This window comes from Salmo salar, chromosome ssa03 (assembly GCF_905237065.1).
Source record: "Salmo salar chromosome ssa03, Ssal_v3.1, whole genome shotgun sequence".
Lineage (NCBI taxonomy): Eukaryota > Metazoa > Chordata > Actinopteri > Salmoniformes > Salmonidae > Salmo > Salmo salar.
In genome coordinates, this window is record NC_059444.1 from 15,470,746 (window position 1) to 15,491,057 (window position 20,312).

The 20,312-nt window shown below is 43.5% G+C and overlaps 1 protein-coding gene across 4 annotated transcripts in view; it reads left to right on the forward strand.

Moving 5' to 3' along the window:
- The first annotated feature begins 2,139 nt into the window (after positions 1–2,139).
- The window catches only part of LOC106599029 (homer protein homolog 3), a 29,334-nt gene continuing 11,161 nt past the window's right edge, over positions 2,140–20,312 (forward strand). Inside the window, exons 1-7 of one of the 4 annotated variants that reach the window (XM_014190080.2) lie at positions 2,140–2,679; positions 3,024–3,072; positions 10,385–10,541; positions 12,279–12,410; positions 12,501–12,608; positions 13,655–13,663; positions 17,699–17,832. In XM_014190080.2, the coding sequence (XP_014045555.1) occupies positions 3,050–3,072; positions 10,385–10,541; positions 12,279–12,410; positions 12,501–12,608; positions 13,655–13,663; positions 17,699–17,832 (563 nt within the window). In that variant the 5' untranslated portion in view covers positions 2,140–2,679; positions 3,024–3,049. Of the gene's footprint in view, positions 2,805–3,023; positions 3,073–10,384; positions 10,542–12,278; positions 12,411–12,500; positions 12,609–13,654; positions 13,664–17,698; positions 17,833–20,312 lie in introns of all 4 variants that reach the window. The other 3 variants (XM_014190079.2, XM_014190078.2, XM_014190081.2) reach the window with 3 other exon arrangements.

A 20,312-nucleotide genomic window follows, 5' to 3' on the forward strand; every position in this document is an offset into this window, starting at 1 on the left:
GTATTGGATTTGCCCCAAACACAACGCTTTGTATTTGGGACAAAGTTCATTTCTTTACCACATTTTTTTGCAGTTTTACTTTAGTGCCTTATTGCAAACAGGATGCATGTTTTGTGATATTTTTAATTCTGTACAGGCTTCATTTTTTTCACTCTGTCATTTAGGTTAGTATTGTGCGTAACTACAATGTCGAACTGAGGATGGATTTCTCCTATCACAGCCATTAAACTCTGTAACTGTTTTAAAGTCACCATTGGTCTCACGGTGAAATCCCTGAATGGATTCCTTCCTCTCCGGCATCTGAGTTAGGAAGGTCGCCTGCATCTTTGTAGTGACTGGGTGTATTGATACACCATCCAAAGTGTGTAATTATTAACTTCACCATGCTCAAAGGAATATTCAATTTCTGCTTATTTAATTTTTTGACCCATCTACCAATAGGTGCCCTTCTTTGCGAGACATTGGAAAACCTCCCCTGGTCTTTATGGTTGAATCTGCGCTTGAAATTCACTGCTCGACTGAGAGCCCTTACAATGATCTGTATGTGTGGGGTACAGAGATGATAAACACTATTATTGCACACAGTGATTTTTACTCCTGAACATATTTAGTCTTCAACAAAGGGGTTGAATACTTATTTACTCAAGACATTTCAGCTTTTCATTTTTTATTATTTTGTAGTATAACATTTTTTAAATAAATCCACTTTGACATTGTGGGGAATTGTATGTAGGCCAGTGACACAATCTCAATTTTAATATATTTTCAAACCAGGCTACAACACAAGAAAATGTGGAAAAAGGCAAGCGGTGTGATTACTTTCTGACGGCACTGTAATTTGTATCATTGATGGTAAAATTTCTTACGTGTAAAAGTAGTATTTTGTGTTAATCCTACTTGTCACTTCCCAGCCGTGTTGAGTTTTAGGTCTGAAATCTTTCACTCTGTAATTCTGAATTGTATGTAACCATCACTCATGATTCATTACGGTACCCTCCATTCCATGTGTGATAGTGTCATCTGACAATCATTTTCATGTCATTTTGCTGAGTTGTGTTAGGCTATGATTTTCAGAAGTCATTGTCATATGCCAATGTGGTTAAACATTTTCTGTTATGAACACCTGCGGAAAGACATTTTAAGATGCTACCCATTCTGACTAAATGTGTTTGTACCTACCAAAAAGATCTGCAGATATCCATATCTTCTAGACCTTAACCACATCCCTCCAGATAAATTATGAAAATGTGATATTTCTGACAGCGTTCCCTATCTGACAACCTGTGCATGTGCTGTTCGATAATACACCTCAATTATCAGGTTTCATCACTAAACATTCATGTATATTTATGAAATTAGCCTATTGTTTCAAAAGGGGAACTACTGAAGAGAAAATAAACTGCTCAAGTTCAAGTAGATTAAATATTGGTCCACTACAAATGGTAACTGATCTTTGCTCATCTTCAAATATAGTTCAAACAAAACACCACTCTTGAGTGTCTCATGGGGTGCAGGGATTTTGGAATGCAAAGAACCTTCAATTAGGACACAATAGTCTAGATTTGTCCTCTTTCTCCCCCCATAGCTGGTGTCATCCTAGTATTATTTATTTTCATTATTTGTTTCTGCTGGGTTTTACTTTGGAGTGAAGTGATGTTTCTTATAGGAAATTGCTTGATTATGATTATCTAGTTATTTGGTCTTGTTATACTCTCACTGAAATGTCATCCTTGTAACATCTTTTGAAAAAAATAAAGGTTTCTTTTCAGTCATTTTAAGTGATGAACAATTCAACTTGTTTTTATAAATGACAGGAATTATGATTAACTCGACTACTAGCACTGAGCTCATAGACTTCACATCTGGGCTGGGCGGCCCTAATCTCATGCTTACGTGGTGCTGCAGTATTGTGTCCTTGTGAGCCCAAGGAATTTGTTTTAATGTGAGGTATGTGAAAATTAAATACAGGTTGGTTAGTGTTTATTACGCCTAATCTATTTGCTAATGGTCAACCGTGAAGTTGACTCTAAACTACTGTAGTGAGTTTTGTCGGTGTTAGAATAAGCGTAATTTGACCCAGTACCAAACGGTAACCAGCAGGTGGTGGTGTATGTAGACGGGCTGAAACCCCAACTGTAGCAAATTGTAGCCATAGAGCGCTGCACCGCGCGCAGCTGGTGTTGTCTGGATATGAAATGTAACCAATAAAAAAAGTAGCTCATGCCAAACCATACTTGGTAACCAGTGTAGAAGACTGCACGCTTTTCACTCACACATTGCACCTTCAAGAGGAATATAACCTGAGCTTCGCGGGGAACTGCGTTACAACAAGGTTACTGAAGTGCAGTCAGTAAGAAAAACGGAGAAATCTACACACGATGGACTGCCGGACTGTGGCCAATGATACACATTGCTCCAGTTTCGTGATGGCATGGATGTCCGACGTCGTGGCAAGCTTTTTCAAGTGAAGGGACAGAGCGCATATAATTTTATTGACAGCGAATGTCCACAGTATTCATAGCCAATTCTTGCCCTTTGCAGTGCAATTCCGGTGGTATACGGAAGCATCCCTATACTGACACAAATAAGAGGAAGGATTACAGCTCCAGTGTTCAACATAGAGGAGCCCACATTGCAGCTCTACCAATAGATCGTATTAATATTTTACAACGAAATGGGGTGAGTGTCTCGAGTAACTCTATTCAACTCTCACTGACTCATTGCATTGGACGCTGGTAAATGACTGTTGCTATGAGAGAAAAGTTGAGGCTATGCTGCAGTCAGTCGGGACCATATCTCAAAAGGTCAGGACAATGCTTTTTAATATTGGGGTACCTTGTTCTTGAGGTAGGGTACCTATACATTTCTAATGATACATTGAAAAGCAGCGATGGCACCTTGAACACTTGGATCTATCATAATTGTTCTTTTCTAGTCCAGTTGTGTATTAATGTTAAAACATTTTTTGTATGAAAACATCTTGGTGTACGCAGTCAGTGTGTGCTAATTTCTTTCTTCCATAGAAAGCAAACCTCTGCTGCCTTATAAGATGTATCCGCAACATCGAGAAAGGTGAGTTGTTGTTATATTGACCCAGAGCACCTACTCAATAGCCCCTTCTGTCTGTGTCCTTGTTTCAGTTGTAGCATATTGACCCAGCGCACCTACCCTTCTGTCTGTGTCCTTGTTTCAGTTGAGGCATATTGACTACATAGTCCAAATTAAGAGATCCATCCCAACATTTGACAGTTGGCAGTAAAAATCTTTGTGTAATGACCTTGGGATGCAAACAGGACCTCTTCTTTTACAGGACAAGAGAGAGAATAATAATTTGTGTGTATGTGGGCTTATATCTGTTCTGTTACACACTTGTACAAGTGTGTAATGGAAATGTTTTTTTCTGTTATATATCCCAACTCCCTGAGACACCCGCAAGGAGTGGGGTCACATCCAGTCTCACCATTGTCCAGGTCCCCTGGAGAAATTGAGGTTAACTTCTCAAGAGCACAGCAACAGATTTTCACCTTTTCAGACGCAGGATTTGAACCAGCGACCTTTCAGTTACTGGCCCAACGTTCTAACCTCAAGACTATATTGGCCACTCTATTCTTGAGAGTAGTCTCTTGTGTCCTATGGATTGTTAGTGTAATAATAGTGTGTGGATGTCTGATCATTAAAGCAAGTACAGTTGAAGTGGGAAGTTTACATACACCTTAGCCAAATACATTTAAACGAAATTTTTCACAATTACTGACATTTAATCAGAGTAAAAATTCCCTGTCTTAGGTCAGTTAGGATCACCACTTTCTTTAAAAAATGTCAAATGTCAGAATAATTTTACTAAGAATGATTTATTTCAGCTTTTATTTCTTTCATCACATTCCCAGTGGGTCAGAAGTTTACATACACTCAATTAGTATTTGGTAGCATTGCCGTTAAATTGTTTAACTTGGATCAAGTGTTTCGGGTAGCCTTCCATAAGCTTCCCACAATAAGTTGGATGAATTTCAACCCATTCCTCCTCACAGAGCTGATGTAACGGAGCCAGGTTTGTAGGCCTCCATGCTCGCACACACTTTTTCAGTTCTGCCCTAATATTTTCTATAGGATTGAGGTCAGGGCTTTGTGATGGCCACTCCAATACCTTGACTTTGTTGTCCTTAAGCCATTTTTCCACAACTTTGGAAGTATGCTTGGGGTCATTGTCCATTTGGAAGACCCATTTGCGACCAAGCTTTAACTTCCTGACTGATGTCGTGAGCTGTTGCTTCAATATATCCACATCATTTTCCTCCCTCATGATGCCATCTATTTTGTGAAGTGCACCAGTCCCTCCTGCAGCAAAGCACCCCCACAACATGATGCTGCCACCCCTGTGCTTCACGGTTGGGATGGTGTTCTTTGGCTTGCAAGCCTCCCCCTTTTTCCTCCAAACATAACAATGATCATTATGACCAAAGAGTTCTATTTTTGTTTCATCAGACCAGAGGACATTCCTCCAAAAAGTACGATCTTTGTCTCCATGTGCAGTTGCAAACCGTAGTCTGGCTTTTTTATGGCGGTTTTGGAGCAGTGGCTTCTTTCTTGCTGAGCGGCATTTCAGGTTATGTTGATATAGGACTCCACTTACTGTGGATATAGATACTTTGTACCTGTTTCCTCCAGCGTCTTCACAAGGTCCTTTGGTGTTGTTCTGGGATTGATTTGCACTTTTCGCACCAAAGTACATTCATCTCTAGGAGACAGAACGAGTCTCCTTCCTGAGCGGAATGACGGCTGCGTGGTCCCATGGTGTTTATATTTGCGTACTATTGCTTGTACAGATGAACGTGGTATCTTCAGGTGTTTGGAAATTGCTCCCAAGGATGAACCAGACTTGTGGAGGTCTACAATTCTTTTTCTGAGGTCTTGTCTGATTTCTTCAGATTTTCCCATGATGTCAAGCAAAGAGGCACTGAGTTTGAAGGTAGGCCTTGAAATACATCCACAGGTACACCTCCAATTGACTCAAATGATGTCAATTAGCCTATCAGATGCTTCTAAAGCCATGACATCATTTTCTGGAATTTCCAAGCTGTTTAAAGGCACAGTCAACTTAGTGTATGTAAACTTCTGACCCACTGGAATTGTGATACAGTGAATTAGTGAAATAATCTGTCTGTAAACAATTGTTGGAAAAATTACTTGTGTCATGCACAAAGTAGATGTCCTAACCGACTTGCCAAAACTACAGTTTGTTAACAGGAAATTTGTGGAGTGGTTGAAAAACGAGTTTTAATGACTCCATGCTAAGTGTAATTAAACTTCCGAACGGTATGTAGTATGGCTCTGGAATTTACATTTCAACGTTTTGATGTGATGTTGATTTGCATCTAATAACAGTATCACACTAGCTATATTGTTTATTGATCTTATATTGATATTAAGTGGTTTCAAACTTGATTTTCAAAGTAAACCAGTTAGTTTTTGTGCTGTTTATCTGTTTATCCCACATGATGTTAGTGGTACTGCAGAGAGCACCACTACCTTATTTGAGCAGTACATTTCTGAAATAACTCTGAGGCCCTGACCTATTATTGCTGTACTAAATCAAGGAGAGAAGTTCTCCCAGCGCTGTGTGCCCCAGTATCTCCTCTAGAAGAGCATCCATGTAAATGATTCTGTTTACAGCGTGTAGAATAAAAAACTGTAATAACCAATTAGAAATGGATAGTGTGAGTGATAACACTTCTACAATAAGGGTACATTAAATAACATGAATTAAAGCAGTTGTAAACCGTAATAGATTATTAGGTAATGCATTTATCGATAAAGCAGTGTTGTGGAATTTCCATTGCCAGAATATGTAGTATTTTAATTATCTGAAATGGGATCTTCTCGCTATGTCCTATCATGGTGGAATTCTGCTCACCTATTTAACCGCTGGAGCATATGCAGTATAATTAAACCAATCAATATTTTCAAACTGTGTGCAGGGTTAAAATTACAGAGAGGCTGGGCACCCCATAACAAGGCCCTCTTATAATAATTGAAATATCAATGTGAGCCCCTCCCAAAATGGTCAAATATTTTCGACACCCCAAGAGTGGATGTATAATTCGAACCCTGATCGTGTGTGTGTGTAGCATATGTACACACAACACCACATCATACTAAGCCATGTCCATCTGTTTAACATGAAGGATGAATAGCGGATCCTGGGAAGAGATAAGTTATCCAGTTAGCTTCCACAGAGAGACAATCGTCTAAAACATGACGCATTTCCTCAGGTCTCTCATGGCCCTTCTCTTTGAGGCCATACATGCCACTGTGTTTTCTTCCTTTGAGAGGACATTCTGCGCTTTTCAATGATATCGCGTGTGGTGGTGTGACCTGGATAACTTTTTCTAAATGGCTGCCAACATAATTAGCACATTTTACAGTAAGAGGTAAGTGTATAGTTTTGTATTCATAATTTGTGTGAGTTTGATATTCAAATTGCTTCTAGTAAGGTACCAAACGCTCCATGATGAAAATAGCTTTACCGTAGAGAGAGGAATTTTAGTGTAACCCAACAATGTCAGTAAATTGCATCATATGTAAGCTAATGATTGGGAAGCATTGTTACCAAGTACCAACATGATAGCTTTTACATTTTCATGTCTCAATGTGAGTTTGCCAAACTCTATAGCCTATCTTGCTGACTCTGTTCCACAGTACTGCTCACGTCCCCTGTCTGGCCAACCCTCTGTTCCACAGTACTGCTCACGTCCCCTGTCTGGCCAACCCTCTGTTCCACAGTACTGCTCCCGTCCCCTGTCTGGCCAACCCTCTGTTCCACAGTACTGCTCCCGTCCCCTGTCTGGCCAACCCTCTGTTCCACAGTACTGCTCCCGTCCCCTGTCTGGCCAACCCTCTGTTCCACAGTACTGCTCCCATCCCCTGTCTGGCCAACCCTCTGTTCCACAGTACTGCTCCCGTCCCCTGTCTGGCCAACCCTCTGTTCCACAGTACTGCTCCCGTCCCCTGTCTGGCCAACCCTCTGTTCCACAGTACTGCTCCCGTCCCCTGTCTGGCCAACCCTCTGTTCCACAGTACTGCTCCCGTCCCCTGTCTGGCCAACCCTCTGTTCCACAGTACTGCTCACGTCCCCTGTCTGGCCAACCCTCTGTTCCACAGTACTGCTCCCGTCCCCTGTCTGGCCAACCCTCTGTTCCACAGTACTTTTCCCGTCCCCTGTCTGGCCAACCCTCTGTTCCACAGTACTGCTCCCGTCCCCTGTCTGGCCAACCCTCTGTTCCACAGTACTTTTCCCGTCCCCTGTCTGGCCAACCCTCTGTTCCACAGTACTGCTCCCGTCCCCTGTCTGGCCAACCCTCTGTTCCACAGTACTTTTCCCGTCCCCTGTCTGGCCAACCCTCTGTTCCACAGTACTGCTCCCGTCCCCTGTCTGGCCAACCCTCTGTTCCACAGTACTGTTCCCGTCCCCTGTCTGGCCAACCCTCTGTTCCACAGTACTGTTCCCGTCCCCTGTCTGGCCAACCCTCTGTTCCACAGTACTGCTCCCGTCCCCTGTCTGGCCAACCCTCTGTTCCACAGTACTGTTCCCGTCCCCTGTCTGGCCAACCCTCTGTTCCACAGTACTGCTCCCGTCCCCTGTCTGGCCAACCCTCTGTTCCACAGTACTGTTCCCGTCCCCTGTCTGGCCAACCCTCTGTTCCACAGTACTGCTCCCGTCCCCTGTCTGGCCAACCCTCTGTTCCACAGTACTGCTCCCGTCCCCTGTCTGGCCAACCCTCTGTTCCACAGTACTTTTCCCGTCCCCTGTCTGGCCAACCCTCTGTTCCACAGTACTGCTCCCGTCCCTTGTCTGGCCAACCCTCTGTTCCACAGTACTGCTCCCGTCCCCTGTCTGGCCAACCCTCTGTTCCACAGTACTGCTCCCGTCCCCTGTCTGGCCAACCCTCTGTTCCACAGTACTGCTCCCGTCCCCTGTCTGGCCAACCCTCTGTTCCACAGTACTGCTCCCGTCCCCTGTCTGGCCAACCCTCTGTTCCACAGTACTGCTCCCGTCCCCTGTCTGGCCAACCCTCTGTTCCACAGTACTGCTCCCGTCCCCTGTCTGGCCAACCCTCTGTTCCACAGTACTGTTCCCGTCCCCTGTCTGGCCAACCCTCTGTTCCACAGTACTGCTCCCGTCCCCTGTCTGGCCAACCCTCTGTTCCACAGTACTGCTCCCGTCCCCTGTCTGGCCAACCCTCTGTTCCACAGTACTGCTCCCGTCCCCTGTCTGGCCAACCCTCTGTTCCACAGTACTGTTCCCGTCCCCTGTCTGGCCAACCCTCTGTTCCACAGTACTGCTTCCGTCCCCTGTCTGGCCAACCCTCTGTTCCACAGTACTGCTCCCGTCCCCTGTCTGGCCAACCCTCTGTTCCACAGTACTGCTCCCGTCCCCTGTCTGGCCAACCCTCTGTTCCACAGTACTGCTCCCGTCCCCTGTCTGGCCAACCCTCTGTTCCACAGTACTGCTCCCGTCCCCTGTCTGGCCAACCCTCTGTTCCACAGTACTGCTCCCGTCCCGTCTGGCCAACCCTCTGTTCCACAGTACTGCTCCCGTCCCCTGTCTGGCCAACCCTCTGTTCCACAGTACTGCTCCCGTCCCCCGTCTGGCCAACCCTCTGTTCCACAGTACTGTTCCCGTCCCCTGTCTGGCCAACCCTCTGTTCCACAGTACTGCTCCCGTCCCCTGTCTGGCCAACCCTCTGATCAGTGTCTGTCTGAGCCTGGGGGTTACTGCTTGCCCTATAGAAGCTGGTTATTAAGCATGTCAGCTGACAAAAGGGGGATTACCATGGGATGAGACTGAGAATTCTGCTGTCTCCTTCCTCAAGCCCATCATGTGTTTGAGAGAGTGAGTGTGTCTGTGAGTCTGCTATGATGGTGATAGTTGTTATTAGCAGTAGGGTTAATGTGACAAAGTCTTGATATGGAAGGTAATAATGCAGGCTAGCTGGCAACCAATAGTTGTCATTGTAAGCAAATTCTTGCAGTTAAAATGGTACACCAAAACACCAAAACTCCTGAGATTTAGAGATCCTGGCATATAGAATCAGAACAAGGATTAAATCCAATTAATTTAAATATCAAAGATATTGTATGATCTTGTGTCTGCTTACCTCCATCACTGGATTTGTGTCACTGAAGAGGTCAGACTTGAGTTTCATTTGGATACAGCTTAATGTGCACTGTGACCTGCTATTTGCCATGTCATAAATCATCCATCAATTTTCTAGTTGATATTTGTGATAGATTTATTTTACTTATTAGCTTTCATCAGCCAACGAAATGGATAGGATCGTCACTACCATATGTTGTTATAATCATCCACTACTGCTAATCCATACTTAATAAACAGTCAGACACCTAAGACCATGTCATGTTGCTATGACATTTAGTGGGTTACTTTGTACCAACAACCCTCTAACTGCAGCGGATTTTCTGATCTGCACAGCTTCTACAGCTTTGAATTGACTATGATGAGGGTGAAAAAGGTAACAATCGATCTGTAGCGTCAAGGTATAATCCTTTTGACTTGACTGTGTACGTAATCCAAACGCTTTTTCAATGACTTTTTAAAATGTTTATAGGTTAGACTGAGGTCGGTTATGATCTGTTGTCTGCTCTGCTCCGTACAGTCACTGGACTTTAACTCTCCCTCTGTGTGAGATCTTTCCACTGTTGTCATTCGGATTTGGTTGGGTTGACATTTTCCATGCCACAGTTGCCAAACCATACTAGAACACCAGTGACATTGTTGCTTTGAAATATTTACCTCGTATCTAGGATACTTAGCATGGTCACACTGGCAGAAGAAGGGATGCGGAGGGGACTTGGGCAAAGGTTCAGAGCTTTTTAGTCAACAGTCTTATGCCAACCACAACCACGGGCAAATTAGGGTTGGATTGAGAGAGCTGCCAAAGGTCAAACCAACATCTGTAGCATTATGGCAGCCAGTCAAATATGGGAGCTGGGTCCCATTATGGGAGGATTAGGAGGTTGTCGTTCCTCCCCGAAAGCACAAAGAAATTACAAATATTTGTTATTCATCAGAACATGAACAGTAAAACTCGATTAGAATATAATGTGTTTGTCCGCAAGTCTGAATTGTCATTTTGTTTCGTGAACAGTGTTCAATATTTTAAAGAATGGAAGAAATGGGTCACTCTTCCACTGCACTAATAATAAAATAATTATTCAGAAAAATCTTGATTTGTGAGTCAGAAACAAAGTTGTCTTTTCGTTAGTCTTCACATACTCAAATTTTCAGGGGCTTTGTAGGGAATAGGAAACTCTTGGCCACCATTTGTCTTCACGCGCTTAGCTCCATGTCCACGCCTTTCCCCAGGGAGCAGCCAATCTTCAGTGCCAGGGCCCATGTGTTCCAGATCGACCCAAACACCAAGAGGAACTGGATCCCCGCCAGCAAGCATGCCGTCACCGTCTCCTTCTTCTACGACGGCAACAGGAACGTGTACCGCATCATCAGCGTGGGTGGTACGAAGGTGAGCCATGCAGCTGTACTGTGGTCGTCACTAGATACCACAGCCACCTCACCTATTTTTACCATTTCTCTTCTTAAAATTTGATTTTAACGGCTCATAATAATGTTCGGAACAGAGCAAATGGAATGGCATCAAACACCTGGAAACCATGTGTTTGATGTATTTGATATCGTTCCACTGATTCCTCTCCAGTCATTACCCCGAGCCCGTTCTCCCCAATTAAGTGTCACCAACCTAACCTTAACCCTAAACTTAACCACACAGCTAACCTTAAAATTAAGACCAAAAAGCACATTTTCATTTTAATGAACTTTTACGATATAGACAATTTTGACTTTGTCTCTGTGGCAATTAGTGGAAACCCTGTACTGTGTAGTGGGTTGACTCTCTGGAACATGAACACATGTCACGGTTGAATTATGTGAATGTGTGGTCTTGTTGAAAACATCCTTTTTGAGGGATTTTCACAGGATTGAATGGGTTGGTTAAGAATATGGTCTCAAGTTCACAATCATTTTCTTCTAGCCAATATAGCATAGTCCAGCTTGGAAAAGAGAGTAGCTAAATATTAGTCTGGAATATGTAACAGGCCAGCCTGGACCTGTTTAAGATTGTTTGTGTTCACTCTTACTTTCCGCTGTAAAGTTATTTATCCTTCCAGACCTTAGTTGTTCACGATGCTAGACATAAAAGCAGTGGTTCTACACGTTTTATTCATTTAAAACCAATTAAGCCATTGTTAAGTCAAGAAGAACTGGAATGTGAACAGAAAATCAGTGTCACCTAACAGCGTTCACAAGATCAAGACTCGTCTTCCTCACAAGCTTTGGATTTGGATCGACTCCCCATGCCACCCTGGAATCTATCTGATCTCCCCTTAACACCTCTGGTCTGACCCACATTCCCCACTCCCTGCAGACCTTGTGATCAGCAGCCCAATTCCCCCTGTCTTGTGTCTGGCAACGTGGTAATCTTTTGTACCATGTCATGTGAAACATGTTGGCCCAGACTCTCGTAATCGTTTGTTAAAAAACCTCCTCTTCTTTAAGCTGCCCTTGCCCTCTGATTCTGGGTGTTTAAGTCAGTCATATTATAGTAATTCTGCAGCTGACGCAAAAGGTTATAAATAGGTCTGCTTAATGTTTTTTCTCATGTGACCTGAAACAAAATGAGGGGCTGTAGCCATGTCTACGGCTGCCTGATGCAATGTTTTTTAATCTGTTGAAAGGGTAGGTCAGTCAAAGAAAATATCATTTCTTGGTTACATCTGAAAAAGAATGCAAACTCTAGATTGCCAATGCACCCACTGTCCAATCTGAAATATGGGTATGTCACATTATCATGTTATTAGGCTCAAAAGACCCTTCCAAAGGAGTTAACTGTATGTTTTTTTACTCTAGGTGTGTTTAACCATCTGTTTGTACAACACATTTGCAACCATCCGTTGGGTTATTCTGAAAATACAAGCAGATGCTCCCGTAATGAGCCCAAATGTTTTACTTATTTTCTGAGAAAACAAGTCCTTGCTTTGGCATAAACATTAATCATTATTTGTACAGCATGATAGCTATTGATGTTCATCAGCTGAGGTGAGGAACTGCAACTGTAGTTGGTAATGATTTTGTCTGGAAAAATGCTGAAATTGTCCCTGACGCAACTCAAACATATCTAGCTACAACCAGGTCTGCCCTGAGAACAGTCTTGGTTCCCACTATTGCGATTCTGCTCTATCCGCAGGCCATTATCAACTGCACCATCACACCGAGCATGACGTTCACCAGGACCTCGCAGAAGTTCGGCCAGTGGGCGGACAGCAGGGCCAACACGGTCTACGGCCTGGGCTTCGCTACAGAGCAGCAGCTGCATCAGGTGAAGATCTCAATTCACTCCACATTAAGGGTCTGGTGTCCTAAAATAATGTAGTTAATTATGGACAAGCATTTATCTCTTGTCCCTCAGTTTTCTGAGCGGTTTAAGGAGGTGAAAGAGGCTGCCCGTCTTGCACGTGAAAAGTCCCAGGATAAGATGGAGTTTGTCAACACTGCTCTCAGCATCGCTGCCCCACAGGTGAGCTCCGACATAAGCACAGTGCCTCAGTGCTAAAACTCCAGAGGTCTTTTAGAAACATTAGGGAAATTGTTCAAGGTATAGTGCCCAGTTATTCCACGACTATTTAAACTGCTTTTAAGAGAAAAGCCCCTGAGGAATCTTTTTGAGACAGCCATGTCTGCGGAACGTTTGAGAGTCTCTGGAACTCCTGCAGTGGTACACATCAAGGTACTGCTATCTCCCAGGTCTTTTCACAGGCTGGGAAAGAGATGGGAAGGAAGGCGTAAGAAGGATGAGCTGGGTCATTTGTCTCTAAAAGTGAAAGGAAAACTAGGGCGATGGTAAAATGATCCAATGCAGCCCAGTGCTCTGCCTGGCTGGCTGTTTCTGCTCACTGCAGAAGCCCCTGAAATGTTGAAAATGTAGTCTTGCTCCGGTCAATTGATCAATAGAGAACAATTATCCATCTGCCTGGTCATGAGAAACTTGCCTAACCCTCCTCAATTTTGTGGCTGAGTCGTTTTCAAGTGGTGTCTCTCATTCCTCATCCAGCACAGTTAGTGATGTAATGGCGATATTGAAAAATCAAACCCCTGGAACTAGTCATTTAGATGTATTTCTACTATTTAGCACTCTCTTAAACATTTTAATTTCATTGATCACTAGACTATTATGATTATGGCAGTCAGAGGTTAACAAAATGTTTAATATAAACTGGGTGGTTCGAGCCCTGAATAATGATTGGCTGACAGTTGTGGTATATCAGACCGTATACCATGGGTATGACAAAATGCTTATCTTACTGCTCTAATTACATTGGTAACCAGTTTATAATAGCAATAAGGCACCTCTGGGGTTTGTGGTATATGGCCAATATACCACAGCTAAGGGCTGTGTCCAGGCACTCCTCGTTGCGTTGTGCTTAAAAACAGCCCTTAGCCGTGGTATATTGGCCATATGCCACACCTCCTCGGGCCTTATTGTTTTCATATACAGTGTGTTCAATTTATATTGGTGTGTTCTTTACTCTCTTGCTATCGGATGACTTGGGGTTTCTCCTCCAGTTCTCACAGGTGGGTCTCATGTTTGTTTGATAGCCATTCACGTCTAAGAATGGCCAATTGTGGTACCATTATGCTATGACAAAGAATAGTCCAGCAAATCAAACAAATCAAGTGTCTTTGTCTTCGTGACAGTAGAATGGACGATCCTCAAAACTTGGCATGCTGCTGAAATTGATGTCCTTGAAATACCTTCTGGTGACATCAGGCTCTCTGACACTCCTGTTGTGACAGAGGGCTACAGTGCCTGGGAAGGTGTCCACAGCGTGGACGCTCAGAGGAAAACAAGCTGTTCTTTATCTCACAACAGCAAACACCTTCTCCGTCCTGAAGGGGTAGATGTAATTCAATCCCCATGGCAAAACTAAACTACAGAGAAATTGAAATAGGAGTGATGTAACTGTGAAAGGATGACGTACTGTATAAACCATGACAGGTAGGGAATATTTTGCTAGATAGCGCCAGACTACATTAGTATATTACTCATACTTTTCCCATCAAGGATGGTAAAGTCAGGACATTATATATAGTATTCAGACCCCTTCACTTTTTCCACATTTTGTTGTTACAGCGTTATTCTAAAATGGATTTTAAAAATTCCCTCATCAATCTACATGCAATAACCCATTATGACAAAGCAAAAACAGGTTTTTAGAAATGACTAATTAAAATTTAAAAAATCACATTTACATAAGTATTCAGACCCTTTACTCAGTACTTTGTTGAAGCACCTTTGGCAGCAATTACAGCCTCAAGTCTTCTTGGGTATTACTCTACAAGCTTGACACAGCTGTATTTAGGGAGTTTCTCCCATTCTTCTCTGCAGATCCTCTCAAGCTCTGTCAGGTTGGATGGGGACCGTCTCTGCATATCTATTTTCAGGTCTCTCCAGAGATGTTCGATCAGGTTCAAGTCTGGGCTCTGGCTGGGCTACTCAAGGACATTCAGAGACTTGTTCTGAAGCCACTCCTGCATTGTCTTGGCTGTGTGCTTAAGGTCGTTGTCCTGTTGGAAGGTGAACCCTCACGACAGTCTAAGGTCCTGAGAGCTCTGGAGCAGGTTTTCATCAAGGATCTCTCTGTACATTGCTCCATTCATCTTTCCCTCGATCCTGACTAGTCTCCCAGTTCTGTCGCTGAAAAACATCCCCACAGCATGATGCTTTCAACACCATTTTATTTTTTTATTTAACCTTAATTTAACTAGGCCATTTAAGAATGATGGAGGCCACTGTATTCTTGGGGACCTTCAATGCTGCAGACAGTTTTTGGTACCCTTCCCCAGATCTGTGCCTCGACACAATCCTGTGTCGGAGCTCTACGGTCAATTCCTTCAACCTTATGGCTTGGTTTTTGCTCTGACATGCACTGTCAACTGCGGGACCTTATATAGACAGGTTTGTGCCTTTCCAAATCATGTCCAATCAATTGAATGTACCAAAGGTGGACTAGAAACATCTTACGGATGATCAATTCGAATCTCATAGCATTTTAGAATAAGGCTGTAACATAACTGTCACGACTTCCGCCGAAGTCGGTCCCTCTGCTTGTTCGGGTGTCATTCGGCGGTCGACGTCACCGGTCTTCTAGCCATCGCCAATCCACTTTTAATTTTCCATTTGTTTTGTCTTTGTTTTCTACACACCTGGTTTCTATTCCCCAATTACATGTTCATTATTTAACCCTCTGTTTCCCACATGTTAGTGTGCGTGTTTATTGATTGTTAATGTCGGTACTTGTCGGCTGGTTATGTTTGCCGGGTTATGTATTTACGCCCGTTATTTTCGAGTGACCGGTATTTCTCCGCACCTTGAGTATTGTCTGTATACTGGTGCTGTCGTGGAATTAAATACCTTGTACACTCATTTCTGCTCTCCTGCGCCAGATTCACTGCACCAGTTACCCACCTCTTGACAGTAAAAAGATTTGCAAAAAGTGAAGGGGTCTGAATACTTTTCGAATGCACTGCATGCAGCCTCAGCTGGTCTTCCTCCTTTTCCTTTTACCTGTTACTGATTTCAACCTGGGAAACCAGGTAAGTGACCGGGATCAGCCAATCAGGTACCTAATTTGACCAATTAAGTTGAAGGAATTAACAAAAACCAGAAGACACTGCAACCCCGGGCTTCTTTGGTATTGGTTTAAAGGGGAAATCTGCAGTTGCTACATACATTTTTGGACGTATAAATTAATGATATGTATGTACCCATTGATTTTTGAAGATTATACAGTGCCTTGCAAAAGTATTCACCCCCTTGGCGTTTTCCTTATTTTGTTGCATTACAACTTGTCATTTAAATGGATTTTTATTTGGATTTCATGTATTGGACATTACACAAAAAGGTCCAAACTGGTGGAGTGAAATTTAAAAAATAACTTGTTTCATAAAATAAAAAAAGTGGTGCGTGCATATGTATTCACCCCTTTGCTATGAAGCCCCTAAATAATCTAATCTAAGTGTCACATGATCTCAGTATATATAAACCTGTTCTGAAAGGCCCCAGAGTCTGCACCACCAAGTAAGCGGCACTATGAAGACCAAGGAGCTCGCCAAACAGGTCAGGGACAAAGTTGTGGAGAAGTACATATCAGGGTTGGTTATAAAAATATATCTGAAACTTTGAACATCCCACGGAGCACCATCAAATCCATTATTAAAAAATGGAAAGAATATGGCACCACAACAAACCTGCCAAAACTCACAGACCAGGCAAGGAGGGCATTAATCAGAGAGGCAACAAAGAGACCAAAGATAACCCTGAAGGAGCTGCAAAGCTCCACAGCAGAGATTGGAGTATCTGTCCATAGGACCACTTTAAGCCGTACACTCCAGAGATCTGGGCTTTATGGAAGAGTAGCCAGAAAAAAATAAGCAAACATGTTTGTTGTTTGCCAAAAGGCATGTGGGAGACTCCCCAAACATATGGAAGAAGGAACTCTGGTCAGATGAGACTAAAATTTAGCTTTTTGGCCATCAAGGAAAACGCTATGTCTGGCGCAAATCCAACACCTCTCATCACCTCAAGAACACCATCCCCACAGTGAAGCATGGTGGTGGCAGCATCACGCTGTGGGGATGTTTTTCATCGGCAGCGACTGGGAAACTGGTCAGAATTGAAGGAATGATGGATGGTGCTAAATACAGGGAAATTATTGAGGGAAACCTGTTTCAGTCTTCCAGAGATTTGAGACTGGGATGGAGGTTCACCTTCCAGCAGGACAATGACCCTAAGCAAACTGCTAAATCAACACCCGGGTGGTTTAAGGGGAAACATTTAAATGTCTTGGAATGGCCTAGTCAAAGACCAGACATCAATCCAATTGAGAATCTGTTTTATGACTTAAAAATTGCTGTACATAAGTGGAACCCATCCAACTTGAAAGAGCTGGAGCAGTTTTGCCTTGAAGAATGGGCAAAAATCCCAGTGGCAAGATATGCCAAGCTTATAGAGACATACCCCAAGAGACTTGCAACTGTAATTGCTGCAAAAGGTGCCTTTACAAAGTATTGACTTTGGGGGAGTGAATAGTTATGCACGCTCAAGTTTTCAGTTTTTTTGTCGTATTTCTTGTTTGTTTCACAATAAAGAATATTTTGCATCTTCAAAGTGGTAGGCATGTTGTGTAAATCAAATGATACAACCCCCCCCCCCCCAAAATCTATTATAATTCCAGTTTGTAAGGCAATAAAATAGGAAAAATGCCAAAGAGGGTGAATACTTTTGCAAGCCACTGTAACTTATAAATGCTTCATGAGCTTAGTTCAACTGTCGTACCCCATCAGAACCCAAACTATACACTTGTTTTGCTCCAGTGGTTGTAAACAAAGTAGATGTAAATAAACACTATTTAGCCTCAAAACATGGTTAAAACTATAATTTTTATATCATGGATGGTCATTCCTTGCATCCATAGCTCTATCTATTAATTTGAGAGTGGTTGCATTTCTCCAGCCACATCCCTCAGCTTTTTACCAAAAACAGTGTTTTGTTATTGTTTCAACTGCAGATTGCCCCTTTTAAAGTGTATTATTTGTGTTGTGTTTTAGGACCTCGGTGACGAGCTCCAGTCTCCGCCGGTGATGTGTGTGAATGGCCCTGAGGACAAGATGTTCCGCAGCCAAAGCGCAGACATCACACTATCTTCTGAGAAGGAGCGTATTAAAAAGATGCTTTCTGAAGGGTAACCCACTTATACACGCTCTTGCCCTCAAAGTTTTACTCAAGCCAGGGTTTTTTCATTGTCTGAAAGTACACCGAATGTTTTATAGAAATGTTCTTGGTCTTAAACTCAAGTGTTCCATTTTATTTCCAAGGTTCAGACAGAAAAACATCATTTAGGCAAAGAGGATTTTCTTGGAGTAAGCCAGAGCCGGGGCATTTAACTCAAATCAAATTGTATTGGTCGCGTACAAATATTTTGCTGATTTTATCGCAGGTCCAGCAAAATGCTTATGTTTCTAGCTCGAACAGTGCTGTAATACCTAACAATACAAAATAATACACACAAATCCCAAAATTTTAATTAAGAAATTAAGAATAATCAGAACAAGCAATGTCAGAGTCCGGAATATAAATATAAATAAGGTGCAGGGTAGAGTACCGAGTGGTAGCTGGCTAATAACAGTGACTAGGGCCTCCCGAGTGGCGCAGTGGTCTAAGGCACTGCATCGCAGTGACTAAGTTCAGGGCAGGGTACTGGGCGGAGGCCGGCTAGTGGTGACTATTTAACAGTCTGATGGCCTGGAGATAGCTGATTTTCAGTCTCCCAGCTTAGATGCACCTGTACTGTCTCCGCCTTCTACATAGCAGCAGGGTTAATAGGCTATGGCTCGGGTGGCTGAGGTCCTTGATGATCTTCTTGGCTTTCCTGTGACACCTGGTGATGTAGATTACAACCCTGCCTCACACAGGAAGCGGCACAGGTCCTAATCCAGGCACTTGTCATCTCCCGTCTGGATTACTGCAACTCGCTGTTGGCGGGGCTCCCTGCCTGTGCCATCAAACCCCTACAACTCATCCAGAATGCCGCAGCCCGTCTGGTGTTCAACCTTCCCAAGTTCTCTCACGTCACCCCGCTCCTCCGCACACTCCACTGGCTTCCAGTTGAAGCTCGCATCTGCTACAAGACCATGGTGCTTGCCTACTGAGCTGTGAGGGGAACGGCACCTCCGTACCTTCAGGCTCTGATCAGTCCCTACAACCAAAGAAGGGCACTGCGTTCATCCACCTCTGGCCTGCTCGCCTCCCTACCTCTGCGGAAGCACAGTTCCCGCTCAGCCCAGTCAAAACTGTTCGCTGCTCTGGCACCCCAATGGTGGAACAAGCTCCCTCACGACGCCAGCGGAGTCAATCACCACCTTCCGGAGACACCTGAAACCCCACCTCTTTAAGGAATACCTGGGATAGGATTAAGTAATCCTTCTACCCCACCCAAAAAATATATAGATGTACTATTGTAAAGTGGTTGTTCCACTGGATATCATAAGGTGAATGCACCAATTTGTAAGTCGCTCTGGATAAGAGCGTCTGCTAAATGACGTAAATGTAATGTAAATGTAGATCTCTTGGAGGGCAGGCAGTGTGCCCCCGGTGATGTGTTGGGCTGACCGTACCACCCTCTGGAGAGCCCTGTGGATGGTGCAATTGCCATACCAGGCAGTGATACAGCCTAATAGGATGTTCTCAATGGTGCATCTGTAGAGGTTTGTGAAGGTCTTAGGGGCCAAGACACATTTCTTCAGCTTCCTGAGGTTGGAGAGGCGATGTTGTGCCTTCTTCACCACACTGTTTCTGTGGATGGACTATTTCAAGTTGTCAGTGATGAGCACGCCAATGAACTTTAATCTTTTCAACCTCTCGACTGCGGCCCTGACGATGTCGATTGGGGCGTGCTCTCTCTGCTGTCTCCTGAAGTCCACAATCAGCTCTTTCGTTTTGTTGATGGAGAAGTTATTTACCTGGCACCACTGTGCCAGTGCCCTCAACTCCTCCCTGTAGGCTGATTCATCATTGTTGGTAATCAGCCCTACTATTGTTGTGTCGTCTGCTAACTTCATGATTGAGTTGGAGAGGTGTGTGGCCACGCAGTCATGGGTGAACAGGGAGTGCAAGAGGGGGCTGAGCACGCACCCTTGTGGGGCCCCCATGTTGAGGATCAGCGTGGTGTAGATGTCACCCCTAGGTGTCACCACCTTGGGTCTGCCCGTAAGGAAGTCCAGGTCCCAGTTGCACAGGGCGAGGTTCAGACCCGGGGCCCTAAGCTTAGTGATGAGCTTGGAGTAGAGGTCGACTGAATATGATTTTTCAACGCCGATACCAATTATTGGAGGACCAAAAAAAGCCGATACCGATTAATCGGCCGATATAAAAATAAAAACTTTATTTTTTTGTAATAATGACAATTACAACAATACTGAATGAACATTTATTTTAACTTAATATAATACATCAATGAAATCAATTTAGGCTCAAATAAATAATGAAACATGTTCAATTTGGTTTAAATAATGCAAAAACAAAGTGTTGGAGAAGAAAGTAAAAGTGCAATATGTGCCATGTAAGAAAGCTAACGTTTAAGTGCCTTGCTCAGAACATGGGAACATATGAAAGCTGGTGGTTCCTTTTAACATGAGTCTTCAATATTCCCAGGTAAGAAGTTTT